The 16,736-nt window shown below is 42.6% G+C and overlaps 1 protein-coding gene across 1 annotated transcript; it reads right to left on the bottom strand.

Moving 5' to 3' along the window:
* Positions 1 to 9,259: 9,259 nt before the first annotated feature.
* LOC105022067 (SLIT and NTRK-like protein 1) lies at positions 9,260 to 15,777 on the bottom strand. The gene is made up of 2 exons (XM_010890191.5): positions 15,566 to 15,777; positions 9,260 to 15,238 (listed from the first exon to the last, which is right to left on the bottom strand). Exon 2 carries the CDS (start codon positions 14,611 to 14,613, stop codon positions 12,520 to 12,522), a length of 2,094 nt encoding a protein of 697 aa, XP_010888493.1. The 5' UTR covers positions 14,614 to 15,238; positions 15,566 to 15,777; the 3' UTR covers positions 9,260 to 12,519.
* Between the last annotated feature and the right edge of the window lie 959 nt (positions 15,778 to 16,736).

The raw sequence follows: 16,736 nt of genomic DNA, 5'->3' as shown, positions 1-16,736 counted from the left end.
CCGAAACAGTGTATTCAATATTTCAGACATAGCTAATGCTAGCTAGTGTAACCCGCTCATTTCACCAATGGGCACTTACTCAGCCTTGGCCTAGAACCCCAGAGGCTATATTTCAAGGTGCAAACCGCTAGTTAACCTTTAAAAAAAGAAAGCCATGTTACAGAACCTTGGAGCCCCCAGAGTTCTGGAAAATACATCCTAATTGACATATGTGACAAAGCTTTACATGTATCCAAGTGTATGTAAGAGAAAAATGTGTAGAACAATGCATCACTTATTGGTGCCAGGTGGTGAAAGAGGTGTTTTAGCTTGCGGGGGTATGGCTGCCAATGGAACTGGCACTCTTGTCTTCATTGACGATTGAACAACTGTCATCAGCAGTGTATTGGAACGTATTATTATACATTGCACAGCGACTGTTGTGATATTTGCAATGGAAAAGCTTTCCCATTTTGCCCACCTTACCTAGACTACTATTAATGAGACCTTTTTGAATTGCATGAACGACTGTGGTGACGTGCATACAATTTAGCCAGACGCTCTTACAGTATATGAGTCCTTAAAGTCCACTGAAATGATTGCACCCATTTTGGAGCTGTATATGGTCAGTTGGAGGTTTGTCCTCTTACTCAAACCTGTCTTGTTATGTTCTCTCATATTGCTCAATCCTCACATGTTTGTCTTTATACTGTTAAGAGGTTACTGAACGTATCCAGAGAACATTGTCATTTTAGGATATTGTTTTGGTTCAGGTGAACTGCTGTATACTGGTCTTTGGTATATTGTTTTCCCATAAAAATAAAATAAATCTGTTCTCGTTAAATTTTTAACATTAATTTCTACTGTAAGAAACATTTCAATGTAGCTTTGTCCATATACAACCATGCATGGAAATGTATATACATGTGAGGTTTAAATGGCTAAATATCTGCCACCGAACAATGCCACTAAATATGATTTCAAAATTAATACATTTTGAGAGCATTGCTTTGCCGATTTAGTGATGAATTTCACTTCCGGGGAATCACTTTTTTTCCAGGTTGCAACAGAAACCGGCTCAGCAAAGGGTCCATACATGTCAGCTGCCTAGTGGGTGAGCCTGGCAAAGTTGTTATAGTTACGATTAGGTTGGGTGCTGCTGAGTTGCAATTTTATGATTACTTGGGTGCTGTGGGAATGATTGAAATGATCTCAACCCATGGTAAATGGTTTAGAGACAGCAAATCTCCGTTTTAGAATGGTCCGACTTTGCTTTTAAAATAATCGTTTTTAAACTTAGTCAATTCTGACGCTAAAATCTAAAAACAATCCTGACACACGGGGGCCACTTGCCCTAGGCCGCTTGTACCAAATATTTGTAGATATTTTCAACCTTCAATCAGCTGTTTCCTGGTCGGAGGGTAGGATGGCACCACGCCTCGACAAGGGCTAAATGAGCCAATGCGTCAACGTTTTGGTGGTGACCTTGGAACAGCCAGTCTGATCAGCGGGGGCATGTGTGTTTCGACGGCTGGGATGCGCAGAAGCACGGGGAGGAAACCGGGGAGGAAACCGGGGAGGAAACCGGGGAGGCCCATAGAGAGAGAGAGAAAGTGGAAATATATCAACCAGCAGGCATAATTGGCCCTCTGAGGGTTCTAGAAGTAGTGTGGGAAGAGAGAAGGAGAAGACGGGAAGTGGAGGGCTGACAGGGAGCAAGGTGGAGTGGGGTTGAAGGGGGATGGAAAAGAGAAATGGAGAGGTGGCAAAGAGAAAGAGAATACAGAGCGGAGGGCGGGGGGGGGGAGAGACACGACTGAGGCAACATGTTGATGAGGGAGAGAGGAAGCGAAGATGGAGGACGGGAGAAGGAGAGTGCAAGATGAACGACGAACATGAGAGATGGAAGCAACGGGGACAGAGAGGGCGAGGGCAACAAAGAGAGCAAAGAATAACAAGAGACGGTGGGGGCGGAGGACGAGATGAGAGGGGAGGGAGGAGAGTAATGCTGACAGATGAGGCCAAACCCTGGAGGACAGGGAGAGATCATGTTGTCTGGGCATCCTAAGCAGCTGAGAAGGTCAGCAAAGTAAAAAAACAGACACACTGTCAAATGAGACGTACATCGCCGTGGACAAAGTACAGAGGATAATATACCTAATCATTGCACAGATTGTTTCGCCCCCCCATTTCTCCGGCTTCTTTCAATGAGCTGCATGAGACTAGTGCCCGAGTGTTACGGCCAAGCCATGCAGACACAATGCAAGTTTATTCATGAATGCAGTGTGCAGGCCTCCACCCATTATGTAACGCGGCTTTGCTGCCCAATTCATGAGCTACCATAATATTTGTATTACTGTAAATAGAGGAAGAAGTTCATTATCAAATTGCATTGCAGCTAGTGAGCTCTATGGACGAATACACTGTTTAGAAATGGTATAGCCGTGGTTAAGTGTTTCAAAGTGAACGGTGTACTCTGTTCCTCAGAACATCCCAACATACAGCATTGCAGTAGTGTCCCAAGCGTGTCTTCACAATCGACAGATTCCATAAAAAAAAATGTAATGTCTGACGCGGAGCAGTGTCTCAAAGCCCGTCCGCAAGAAAGCCCTTTACGCCGTGTGGAAAGACCAATCCCAGCACAGCTAACTTGACACGGCGACAGTCTGCCTCTTTGTTTTGTTTTTTGAAGATCCACGAACAATGGGATGAGCGGAAGAGTTAGGCAAGTGATTGTGCTGTGAGAGTGTGAGACTCACGTCAGCCGGGCCAGCTAGCAAAGTAATGCGTAGGCTGTCATACACCACTGCCGGCTCCACAAATTAAACCCTTGGGAGACTAAGAGAGAGGCCTCCAGACACACAGCAGCCTCATAGACGGAATATGCAGCGGAGAGAGTGGGAGGATCGTTGCTTTCCTTTCTTTTTGACTGTCTCTCTGTTCAACACCACAGGCTAGAATAATTCCATGCAAAGGATCACCAGGCGATGTACGTCTGGATTGGCGTGAGCGGATGACGAAAAGTCTGTGGACGGACAAAGAGGTCCCGTTCGACATTGCGTGCTTGGTTGGCCACTGCTACCAGGCTCGCACGGCCAGTTTTCTGCCATTTCTGGGTCATTTATCACCACGCGCGGGGCGGTGACAGGGCACGGATCTCCCTGTGCGGCGATGACAGGTGACAGAGTCTGCATGATGGTTCCCATCAGAACCTAGGTTAATGCAGCTGACTCTCTCCTTTCTCTCACCGTTCCATGACAGAGAAAGCTCAAAGTGGGATTCTTGTTGGTGGTATGCTCTGCCTCCTGTCCACGTGGAGCCATACAGCTTCTGTATAGTGACACAGCTCTGCTCAGTTAGGTCAAACTGACTTCTTTCCAATTAATAGTCAAGCACAAAGGTAGATAAACTTTCCACTGTCGGGTTTGTGTGGTCAAATGAACAGAAACCGGTTAGAGCTATACACTCACCTAAAGGATTATTGGGAACACCTGTTAAATTTCTATCTAATCAATTATCTAATCAACCAATCACATGGCAGTTGCTTGAATGCATTTAGGGGTGTGGTCCTGGTCAAGACAATCTCCTGAACTCCAAACTGAATGTCAGAATGGGAAAGAAAGGTGATTTAAGCAATTTTGAGCGTGGCATGGTTGTTGGTGCCAGACGGGCCAGTCTGAGTATTTCACAATCCGCTCAGTTACTGGGATTTTCACGCACAAACATTTCTAGGGTTTACAAAGAATGGTGTGAAAAGGGAAAAACATCCAGTATGCGGCAGTCCTGTGGGCGAAAATGCCTTGTTGATGCTAGAGGTCAGAGGAGAATGGGCCGACTGATTCAAGTTGATAGAAGAGCAACTTTGACTGAAATAACCACTTGTTACAACCGAGGTATGCAGCAAAGCATTTGTGAAGCCACAACACGCACAACCTTGAGGCGGATGAGCTACAACAGCAGAAGACCCCACAGAGTACCACTCATCTTCACTACAAATAGGAAAAAGAGGCTACAATTTGCACAAGCTCACCAAAATTGGACAGTTGAAGACTGGAAGAATGTTGCCTGGTCTGATGAGTCTCGATTTCTGTTGAGACATTCAGATGGTAGAGTCAGAATTTGGCGTAAACAGAATGAGAACATGGATTCATTATGCCTTGTTACCACTGTGCAGGTTGGTGGTGGTGGTGTAATGGTGTGGGGGATGTTTTCTTGGCACACTTTAGGCCCCTTAGTGCCAATTGGGCATCGTTTAAATGCCACAGCCTACCTGAGCATTGTTTCTGACCATGTCCATCCCTTTATGACCACCATGTACCCATCATCTGGTGGCTACTTCCAGCAGGATAATGCACCATGTCACAAAGCTCGAATCATTTCAAATTGGTTTCTTGAACATGACAATAAGTTCACTGTACTGAAATGGCCCCCACAGTCACCAGATCTCAACCCAACAGAGCATCTTTGGGATGTGGTGGAACGGGAGCTTCGTGCCCTGGATGTGCATCCCACAAATCTCCATCAACTGCAAGATGCTATCCTATCAATATGGGCCAACATTTCTAAAGAATGCTTTCAGCACCTTGTTGAATCAATGCCACGTAGAATTAAGGCAGTTCTGAATGCGAAAGGGGGTCAAACACAGTATTAGTATGGTGTTCCTAATAATCCTTTAGGTGTATATAATACAGCATCTAAGCATATAATACAGGATATATGCAAGGTTAAGCAGGTTGGCCCAAAATGTTTTGGATATTTCAGAACTAGTGATTGATTTGACATAAATATTAAATATATGATGTTGAGAAACATTAAAGTCGCCATGTTGACTTTGTAAAGGTATTTGTAAATCATCATTAATTGTATGAATGACAATTACACACACGGATGAAAGAAACTACATCAGAAATTATAATAGTTTAGTTTCTGTGTCCATTGATATGCTGACAGTATGGGAAACTCGTTTTATATTTACTGTACATACACAATCCTAATTGGTCTGGAGCCCTTCCCAGGTAAACTGTCATTGGTCTATTATAATGTCCTGATCTGGGCCAAAATGTCCATCCCTCCAGTTTTTTATTTTGTGTTGTTTTTTACAATACTGTCCCTTTAAGTATTTTCAGGAAAAAAAGAAAGATTCCCACAGCAATTTCCAATCATTTTAAGGGATGTTTAATCATAAATGTTCCAATTTTGTTGGAACAGAAAATTTGCAGTCACTTTAACAAGCTCCTTGAGCAATGTGGTAACAAATATGGTGTCTTCGGCTTTGGATTTAAATTCCAACACAGACCTCTACCAAAGGCATGACTCTATCTTACAGTAGACCGGTTAGCTTTTATATAGTTAGCCACCTTCCTGACCCTCAGTAAATTGCATCTTTAAAACATTTACTCTGGATTGCCTACCTTTATTAGGTAAATTGACAAATCCATATCTCTCATAAAAAAAAGTCCATTTGGCTGCAAATTTAAAAGCATGAGAAATTAAAACCTACTAATCTGCCCCCAACCCTGCTGTCATCCCTCACAAAGTGTACGGATGAATATAAATCCATTGTTCTTGGGATGAGCCCCGAGCAGAACGCTTAAAGCAGCTGTTGACCCAGCTAACATTCTGCTAACATGTTGTTATTTGGTTCTACTGAAGGTTAGGAAAGAAATATAGAATATTTAGAAGTCTATCTATCTAAACACAGACATACACAGCTTATTTCTCTCTCTCTCTCACACACACACACACACACACACATTTATATATATACAGCTCTGGAAAAAAATATGAGACCACTGCACCTGTTTCTTTCCTTTTCAAAATCCTTTCCAGGTTTTGAGTGAGGAACAGAAGGGTTAAAATTAAGAGACCACTCCAAATTGAACACTTCTGTTCCTCACTCAAAACCTTCCTTTCCAACTTTATTGGAAAGGAAAGAAAAAGGTGCCGCAGTTTCTTATTTTTTTCCAGAGCTGTATATATGTATGCATGTATATATGTTTCAAACCAGAACCTGTGTAGCATGTCACCCTTCCCTAAAAAGGGACTGAAAATCACGTAACTAATAGCATTTGAGGACACATTCGATATGCCCACTGAGTAGCACTCTTAAAAATTCTTGACATTCAATGACAACCGAAGAAAAGAGAGACCTGGCACATAGTGTTGATATGACAGTTAACGTCCTCAAGCAAGTGAAGACTACTGACTGAATGCAGGGGACCGGATTGCTCTAGAATAAAGAGAGGGAGAGAAAAAAACATGGTGACTTTAAATAGGAGAGGAGAATGTAAGAACTGGCTAAGAAAGGCCCCGTATCCCTGCAAATGACTCAAAAGAACATCCTTGACACATAGCATGACAGAATAAACAATTTATCTGACATTTACTGTACACAAACACAGCAGGGGTAGTGCTGAGGGATCCTGTGTATTGCTGTCACTGCCTGCCACTCCGATGAGTGCACACGGAGTGGGCAGGTGTGATCAATACAGGGTGTTCTTGTTGAACTATTTATTGATTCATTGGCCATCGAGGACCGGACTCCCGGGCTCCCAAAAGTCCGTGTCCAAGATTCGGAGGAGAAAAGGAAAACATTAAATGAAACCATAACTCAGAACCGGGCAGGTTCTTCAACTTTCCAGGCCCAGGTATTTCTTTTGGTGTGTTATCGTAAGTAAGAATTGGAATCTCTGAAAAACAACCAAGAACAAACATAATCCAAGCAAAGAAAAAGTGTTATTCTTCTTGTCTCAAATTCATTTGAGGTATTGCATGTAACATTATAGAATTCCGTGGAACCGTTTTACCATCCAAAATGTGCAAAGGGGCTTGTGCAAACGTTTAACATTTAGCATACAATTGTTTCATTGTAACAATAGTTAATTAGTTACGGACATAACTAGTTACGTTAAATATGATTCCAACTAGGGTCAGAGACAGTAAGAGAAAGCTTCAGTTTTTCCATACATTTTCTGAATGTTATTGTTCATTATCAGGCCAGGATTGGACTGCTACTGTACTCCAGAAAACCTACATGAAATAATGCTCTCAGCTTGACAGACCCACGTGTACTAGCGTGCTGCTAATGGATGAAGGACAGAAGACAAATTTGGAACACCGTTTGGGTCCTAATACTGTTTAGCTTAATAAACATGAGCTTGTTGACCTTATCACTTGAATATGACTTCACGTCACTTAATTACTTAAAATTATTTAGTAGTTAGGTTGCACTAACACTCAATGCATAAGTCACCATAATTCACCATTCACTCACGGTGGAGCCATTTTCCAAGTACTGGGACAGCAGGTCAGAAAAAAAAGAAGCGTTCCCAAAAAGTCCGACCAACGTGATATGTACCGGTCAAAAATCAAGTGACTTACAAATCCGGCCCGACACTCCCCAACAATCCCACCCACAGTGATTGGCTGACAAGCCAAACTGTTAAAGAGCAGTGCTTGACTTGGACTGAAATTACCACTAGTACTCGGTTTGGGTGTGGGTAGTTCCAGCACTGTTCATGTTTGAAGAGCAGGAGCTCCATGATGAGTTGAGCTAATATTCTGTCAGAGGTGCCAGGGCTGAAACAGGTGCCGGTGTTCATCGACGGTGAACTCCAGCCCAAGTCAATCGCTGGATAAAGAGAGAGTTAACGCCATTTTTCACATGCAGCCTCACGTGCACTCTTTCTGCTGTTTTCAGATGTTTCTTTTATTCATTGTGGTGCCATACAGAAATTCAAGTGATAAAAAAAGTGTCGGTGTAAAAATAGCTCGTGTTATTTTAAAATCGTTTGTGTCTACAGCTGTTTTGTCAGCCCTGTCGATCGGGCTCCAGTGCATACACATGTGTGCATGTGTGCGTGCGTGTGTTTTTGACGCCCACGAATACATGCATACTTGTGTTTGTTTCCATCGATAGGAGACTGTAACCTTGTTCCAGTCATGATCAGCACTTTAGCCAGCTCGATAATTGGAGAAAAGAAAAAAAAGCAATGGAGGTAGGTTCCACATCGGCAGGAGCCAAGAACAAAGCTTGAATAAAATTGAGAATAAACAGGTTGGGTGGGTTAGAGGCAGCTGGTCTCTCAGATCAAATCCATGGTGGTGTACATTTTCAACTTTCCACCAGGCTACTATCAGGTGTGGGTTGCTGTAGCAGCAGAAGGAAATGTTGATCAGTTGGAAATGCTTGAAGTTTAAACAAATCCAACAGTGAAGAACAGTGAAATCCAACCAGTGAAGAACAGTCCCCATCTTGGTCTAGATTTCCTCTTTCAGCATCTATGCTACGACATCTAACCTGTGTTATCGCAAAGGGACTTGCATCACTTTGAAATTATTAAAGGCTTCAAAAGCCTGGATCCCACTGAAGAACGGGCCTGAATGTGCGCTGTACGGCTTAAAACAAAGTCAATGATCTAATCAATACAGGATTGCTGAATTGAAGGGTTTAGGTCGCAGGCGGCGCTTGGTGGCCTGATCAGTCATACTGATCAACAGCAGCTGTGGTATTTACTCCAGCGTTGGGAGCAAATAGGGAAACAAAGTGCCTGAGGTATGTTCGTGATGGGTGGCGTGCTGCGAGTGTTGCATCAAGCTGCCAGCTCCTCATGGAGATGATCAGATAAGCGAATGTGTAGCCTACTCGGGCAGAAGGGAGAAAGGCTGTAGTAGGTTAGGTTTTGGTCTGAACTGTGCAGCACATAGCAGGGATTCACATCTGAACTCTTAATTCCTACAGACAGTAACACTACAGTAGGCTGAAGGCTTTGATCTAAACAGCTAGACCACATCACTAACAGTTCAGTAGTCGATTTGGGTGTGTGTGTGTGTGTGTCTTTCACCTCAAAATAACCAGCAAACATCAAGGTGTCGAACGGGGGTAAAAATGATAAGGCCCTATGGATTGCCATGCAATAAAACAAACACACATTTCTCATAAAGCAGTGAATGTTTCGATACAAAAGGTGCTATTATTTATTGGGCTAGGACAGAGGTTGAACAACCCTATTCCTGGAGAGACACAGGGTTCTACCATTTATGATTTTACCAACATGGAAGACCAAGTTAATACTGGAATAGCTAATACTATTCCGGTCTCATTTGTTGAGGGAAAATGAGGAGGATTCTTCACAGTGTCCCTTTTATAACTTTTCAACACCTTCATTGAAATGAATGGAAATTTCAAATAAGTTTGTTTATTTAATTCTGTAATTCTCTTAGCAATCAGGAACCACATTATTATATATTTTTTTTATTAACTGCAAAGAACCATGACTTTACAAGCTTCTTAATTACCATTCAGCGCTTACTGGAGCTGTCATTTATGACTGAGACTACAAGTCTGCTTCAAACAATGTGCACGTGTGATTTCTACTCACACAAAAAATTAAATCTGTAAATGGCGAACGACTCGTCCCGGAATGCAAGTACTGGGATGAGCACAACAGTGTTGACCAATGGCAACCCTCCCCCCATAACAGATGGTTTTGTTTGTTTGCCGGTGTTGTGTTTCTACAAACACTTGTGCATCAGTGACAGTAAACAATCAATACATTTCAACATTTGCAGCGTACAATCATTTATCCGTCCTAAACATGTATTTGTCTTCTCCACACTGCCTGCAGCATGTTCTTTACTGCTCACGCGTTCAGACAGTTGGTTGTCGGAGCTCATCTCCAGAACCGGGTGAGTAGGGCACGTATTAATCCTGCTGTAGCCTATTAACCGCTGCCAGCAGGTCAAACGAATGACTAAAAAGGTACAAGTCCCTCTGAAAATGAAAGGTGACTATTTAGTCGTACAAAGTAGTCATTCTAAAAGAACAAGTCATTTGCAGTCTACACATCACTTCAACTGAGCTAGTTGATATGTTCAGTGGTCGACAAAATTCAACACCTGGTCTTCCATTTCAGTTAAATCGAAAACCATCAGACCCCAGGAATGGGATGGTCGGTCCCTGGGCCAGGGTATGAGGACAGAGCCAATCATGCAGTCAACCTTATAATCCGGTATTTAAAACTATCGTGCTCTTGACTGAACCATCAGAAGGAATGGAAATGTTGTATATTTTAACCACAGCCATAGTTGTGGACAGTATTGCATTACCTCAGTCACAAAACCATGAATATAGTGTGAAGAAAATGATTCAGTTCATTGCTGAAATAGGCTGGCTGTATTATTTTTTTTTTCTGCTGGCCCAGTGACTCGTCCATCCATTTCAGCACCATGCCCAGGTCTATTTCAGACCCCAGCGGTCACTGAAGCAGTACTCCAGTTCAACCCATGTAAGAATGAAATGTCTTAGAAAACCACAAATTTTACTCAACCTCAACCACATTTTATTTAACAAAATATAAGCAGGTAAAATGTAGTAAAGCATAGAAATGTAAGTCTGGGACACAGCGTTGAAATTCCACCAATAATTGATGAGCAATGGTACAATATTCCACAGTAGACCAAGAATGACCCTTTGAAGCGATATGCCAGCAGAATGCAGTCTGAAGTGATGGACAGCACTGATGTAGCCACAGATCTACTGAGATAATTGTTCCCAAGGTCAGCTTGTGTGATTCGTTACATTTTGTCAAGGGGGAGAGGGGAATACGTGCTTGTGCGCGTGTGTATGTGGGGCATACATACAGGCACACGCATAAAGACAAACACATTTAGATGCCTTTGCATGCACTCACACACAGACACACGCTCACAACCACACGACCACACAAACACACAGACCGCTGCACGCACATATAGCCCAGACGCTCCACCAATTAGCACTGTTCTGCTTATGCAGCCGTTTCAGCACCATGGACAACGACATTCTCTCCCTGACCACACTGTTGAAAAACGCCTGGGAAAGAATGGTCAGATAAGGTAAGACATGTCCAAACTGCAACCTGAACGGGGTGTGTCATACATATACACACATACACATATATATATATAGCATACCCTGCCCAGTTCTAGGACCTATACCATGGTTCATCAGAACCAGTGGCATCGATCCACTTAAACTGTCAAATTAACTTCCACGTTTGAGTCCTAACCGTTACTGTGAAAACCACATTGGCGTGAGTGTATTTGACCGGTAAAATGTGCTTCGGCATTAGCCACCAGACCGCAGTTTGAAGACATCGGAAGAGTGTGTGTCTCTTTATTTGACATATCCCATTCTTACCCAATACATCACAATGCAGAATTCATAACCCTTCCCTACTTCTCCAGTGGAGAAGCTACAACAGCGAAACTGTGAGTTGGCCTATTCAACGTGCTGATCCTGCCAAGACATCCTTATGGGATCAGATTAATAAGCCTACTGTCCGATGCTAACACTTGTTTTTTTACTAATGGAAACTGAACATTGCCTATCTATTTTAAGCACGTTAGTTATAAAATGTAGGCGGTCCCATTTCTCATATTTGGACACAATAGATGGCTTTACAAAAGCTCACATAAATGGAGGTGAATCATAGCCTATACGCTTTTGTGAAGGAATACTTTTAAAAAAGCATTCTAGACTACCTGCGCTCTGTACATAGATCGAATTGCACGTACCATCACTTCCATTGAAAACATTTTGATTTTGAAAAAATATGCCGTTAAAAAAACTCCCATTGAATATTTCGGTAAAGCCTTCTCTCCTTCCCCCCAAAGCAGACTGTATTCATTAACACACAAAACCATGAACTGTTTTCAGCTGGCTACATTAACCTTGCAGCGTAAGCATCTGAGTGACGTTAATTGGTCATGCTCATCTGAATCCCGAATATCTGAAATTCAACAATTGGCACACCATAAAATAACACATTATACATTCATAAAGAAAGTAATGTGCAGAAATGATAAGGTCTGCACTAACTATAAATAACCTCGATATTCATCGACAATCAAATGATGAAACAAACTAAAGAGAACATGCATGGACAGCTGTTTAACCTTCTTGTCTTCCCAAATGTTCCTTTTCCCGTTTTTTTTCCAATCCTTTCAAAACAACAAATACAAACCCTATAACCTTAGTACACAAAAAAGAAAAATTGAGAAATTGCACTTTGTATATGTTCATATATAGTTTTATATATATGTATATATATATATATATAGTCATATTGATAACATGAAAGGAAGGTTGAGTTGGCTTCTTTGTTAATTATGGTATGGTTCCCCAGTGTGTTGAAACCATGCGAAATCATGCAGATATGATACAGTCAGTTATTTACATTACATTCATGCGCTCGTGCACGATTTTCCGAGTCTTCTCTCTCAGATCCTTAGTCTGATTGCGGCAAATAGCTGAACTGGGGGAGGGGGCCTATACATATATTACCGTTGCTTCTGTAGTAGACTCATTGGCACTACAGTCAACTGGAGCAAACAAAAAAGGGTCTGTCGCCAACAAAAAGCGAATGAAGAGGCTTAGTAGCATTTGTTTGTTTTTCTTCAATTGCCATTATGTTAACAGAACTCAGTCCATTGGTGTGCCTGTCTGTCTTGTCTGTTTGACTGTTTGTTTGTATTCCAGTTTTTATTGTTAGTGTAGTTTTACGCGTCATTTGTCGTAGAGATATGGGCGCTACAGTCGAACCCTCTGTGCGCGCCCCCGTCCGCATGGTAAGGCCCGCTATGCCAATAAGACGAGTCGCACACCGTCTGCAAGGAATTGATCTCTGACGCAGAGGAGTTACCATCCCTCCGCTTTGATCTCTTGCGATTCCTTAGGATGAAGACAAGCATTCCAACAACAGTGAACGCGGATGTGACAAACACCAGTAGCAGCCCAGGGACGAGTACAGAGATTGATACCCTGTTGGGCTCCACATAGGAGTTCGAGCGCGTACCCGTGTCTGCGGTGAAAGTGCTGTTTTTGGAGAGGGAGGTGGGGTAGATTTTTTCATACAACTTGGGACACATCAAATCATTTCTGACACGACGCACATCCCTTTTCCAGAACTCTTCAGGGGACTCGCACTTCACGTCGCTGACGATCACATCCGCCCCCAGTTTCTCTGTCCAGTGTTTGAACGGGACGATGTTACAGGTGCAATCCCATGGGTTCCCGTGTAAATCAATTTGTATGATCGAGTTGAGCTGATCTAAGACGCCGGTGACAGGGAGATATGTGAAGTAATTATTATGCAAGCTAATCTTTGACAAAGACACTCCAAGGAAAGCATCCACAGGTAGAAATTTAAGCAAGTTGTTGTTGAGGAAAAGCACTCGGAGATTTGGCATTGGGCTGAATGTGCCTGCCAGTATCAGCTGTATATTATTATATTCCAAACTGAGATATTCCAAATTCTGAAGCCCGACGAACATTTCAGCCATGAGGGTATCCAGATAATTCTTATCCATGTACAACCATCTTAATTCGGTGAGATTTTGAAAAGTGCTGTTGTCTATAATTTTTATGTTGTTACCCCCCAAATCAAGGAGATTCAGGCTCGAGTAGCCATTGAGATGGTTCTTTTTTATTGCATGGATGTTGTTATCTCTCATGTTTAATTCGTGGGCAGTGAGGGGTTTAGGTTTGAGGTTAGCCAAGCTGTCTATCTTCTTGCCCTCGCAGTTAACCCCTAACCCATGCCTGGATCCAATGAGCTTGCAGCTGCAAGGCACAGGGCACGAGGCGTTCTGTACAATCTGCAGCTGCTCTCTCTCCCCGTTCACACCTGTCATAGATGTGGGCTTCGTTTTTAACTGCCAGTGCGATTTAGAGCGTCCCTTTTGCCCACTGCCAGTAGTTGGGGACCCAGGATCGCCACTGGCTTTATAAGGCGTTGGAACGGGCCCAGGTTCGGAGGTCTCGTCTTGGGTGGGAGGCGCAACCAAAGTCCCGTCACCACTCTTTGAAGGACAAAGATCCATTTCTGAGGTGTCGTTCAAGTCGTTTCCCTGCAGTGGCGTCGGAGCTTCGCAGATTACCCGACCGATGAGCGCGTTCTGCGGTATATTCTCCAGCCATTCCTTCAGGGAAACCAGGTCGCAGTTGCAGTCCCAGGGGTTATCCTCCAGTAAAACCTCCGCAATTCCCGGTATCTGTTCGAGAACTCCCTCATAAGGCACCGTTTTGATTCGGTTCCCTCGCAAGTCGAGGTGGGTGATCGGAACGTGTTGAAACACATTTATAGGTAGCGCACTGATAAGGTTATCGTTTAGAATTAACACTTCAAGTTTATTCAAATCCCTGAACACGGCCGGGTCAATGTCTCTTAGTAGATTAAAATCGGCCTGCAGATATTCCAAGTCATCTAAACCAAGGAAGGTACTCTTCCTAAATGACCGTATCTTGTTATTATTTATATGCAGCCTTTTCACGAGCTGCAATCCCAGAAAAGCGCCAGGGACAATGTCGTGCAAGCCGTTGTTTTCCAAATGCAAGCTTACGGCATTGTAAAAGTTAGCAAACTCATTGGGAAACAGCCTGGATAAAGAATTTCCATGCAATAGCAAATGATAAAACTGTGAACTGGGACCAGTCAAATGGTGGAGATTAGTAAAGCTCCTTTTTTCGCAGTCAATGTGCAAATCGCCTTCAATCTCATTGCAGGAACAGATCTGCTCCTTACAAATGTCCTTTGTAACATTTCCAATAGCAACACAAAGAGTCGCCTTCAGCAAGACAATCCAAAGCAGCATTTTCAATAAGAACAATTCATCCCCGATTTCAAGACATGAATACGAGCCGTTGAATTAATGTTATTAGTCCAGCGTATCAAAAAAGAAAAGCTTAGACCGACGGGTCTAAAAGAGAACACAGCAGTCCTTTATTATATCCATGCTCATCTAGCCCGTTATGTCCAGGCGTCCAGCTTTAAAATTACCATATAAAATTCCTCAGATCGAATGATTCCTTTTGCTCACCATCTCCGTACGTTTTTGAAAACAATCAAAAACAACAAACCGCAGTAGCTTCCGACACATTTTTTGGCGTTAGTTCGGTAATGACTGACCTTGCAAATTGTACAAATCCGTGATTTTCTCGTCGTGCTGCGGTTGCGGTGGATGCTGTTCTTTTTCCCTCGGTGCTGAATTCACACCCCACGCTGGAGATTTAGTGCTGATCACACTGCCAATGCAAAAAACCCGCATTCCTCACATCTTTTGGTGTCTTCCTCGCGTTTGTTTCCACTGCTTGCCTTTGGTGATTTTGAATCACAAAGAGGTTAACCAGAGATTTCGCCCGTTCTAGTCCGGTGCTCTTAGACAGACCTGACACCCTCGACTGAGCTGCAATGGCAAAAATCCATCGTCTGAGGGAATGCTGGAAAAAAATCAATCCACATACAAGGCAAGCGTTAAAATGTACTCACTAAAAGCTCTCGATCTGAGTAGTCTTCTTTTTATTTTACAAATTGACCTAATATTCCCATTCAAACGCCAATGGATTCCAGACGTTTCATGTTACTGCTTAGACTGAATCCGTACTTTAGGTCCCCCGCTGTTTTCTTTTTTTCTCTTTTTTTTTTAAAGTGATCTAGACGACATAACGCATTGCCAGCGTATTGTGAAAAATAAACTCGAGGGTGGTTATAACCTCATCTAATGATTAAAATACGTGTTTTAAGAAAGACAAAAAAAAATACAAGACCTCTGGGGTATTGCACCAAGCCAAATGTAGTGCCCTCCGGGAGACTGTTACTTTTTCTTTGCCAGGGAACCGCTGTTGAATGCGGTAAAATAATTAACTACAGTAGGCTAGACTATAGCAGGCATGCAACAACCCGGTAAAATAATGTCTATCAGTTGACTACCACAAACGATGCGTATATGTTAACTATGCGCACACAGGCTATGCTCTACGTCACGATTTAAAAAAGGATCGAAAGGATTGAAAGGATTTTTTGCAAAGCAAAAGTGCCTCCTTTCAACTAACTGAATGTTTAATTATAGCCTCTGCTTCAATTCTGTTCTTAAAAAAAACACTACTTGCCTTGGTAGTCTAACTCTGCCTTACTGACATCCCTATATGTTTGGAGCATCTCCTTTGTTGATGTTTTGGTAGTCTAAATATCTAATAATCCAAAGGTGAATGCCATCATTTCAGTCGTGACACATCAATCTCAATCTCACATCTATCTAAAATCAAATAAAAGACAAAGCTCTGGGCTTAGAAACTCAAATTTTTATCTCGTATGTTTTAATTGTCATTGTCTAATGTGCTTGATTTGTCACACATCAGTCTATAATGCTAATAGCTAAGCAGCCATCCTTCCACCTTGGTGAAATATAATCCACTCATGTAGGAAACTGCGAAGAGTGTATGTAGGGTATTAAAAGGTAACCAGATAGTATGTCATGATGACACAACCTTGGCCTGACAAGCTAACAAACACTGCTAAGTTTCCATTGAGCTATGAACACATTAGAGAAACAGTCTCTAAAATCATCTCGAAAATTATATAACATTCTTTCCTGAAAGTAGGTTTCTTAGCCTTTTGGCAGCATTCTGTGAGCAATGTGTGACCTTAGCCTTTTCAGTTGGTTATCAGAATCTTGTGTAGCCTGCTAGTGCTTAAACCCAGCGTGTGCTCAGAAATGTTACTTTTCAGGTCAGTCAAAACAACAACCAAAACAACTCCCACTCACAGATGATAGAAACAAACGAGGGGGGCAGAATGGCACAAGTCAGGTGGTAAAACATTACAGTGCCCATAAACATGTAATCAAGCACTCAGATGTAAACAATCACACACACACACACACACAAACACGGACACACACGGACACACACACACATGGACACACACACAGTCTTTCTT

Source organism: Esox lucius, chromosome 22 (assembly GCF_011004845.1).
Source record: "Esox lucius isolate fEsoLuc1 chromosome 22, fEsoLuc1.pri, whole genome shotgun sequence".
Taxonomy (NCBI): Eukaryota; Metazoa; Chordata; class Actinopteri; order Esociformes; family Esocidae; genus Esox; species Esox lucius.
The sequence above is the reverse complement of the archived record's forward strand: the minus strand, read 5'-3'. Positions and strand labels throughout refer to the sequence as shown.

Coding starts and splice junctions, on each gene's coding strand:
- LOC105022067 (XM_010890191.5), bottom strand. CDS start 14,613: ATGCTGCTTTGGATTGTCTTGCTGAAGGCGACTCTTTGTGTTGCTATT.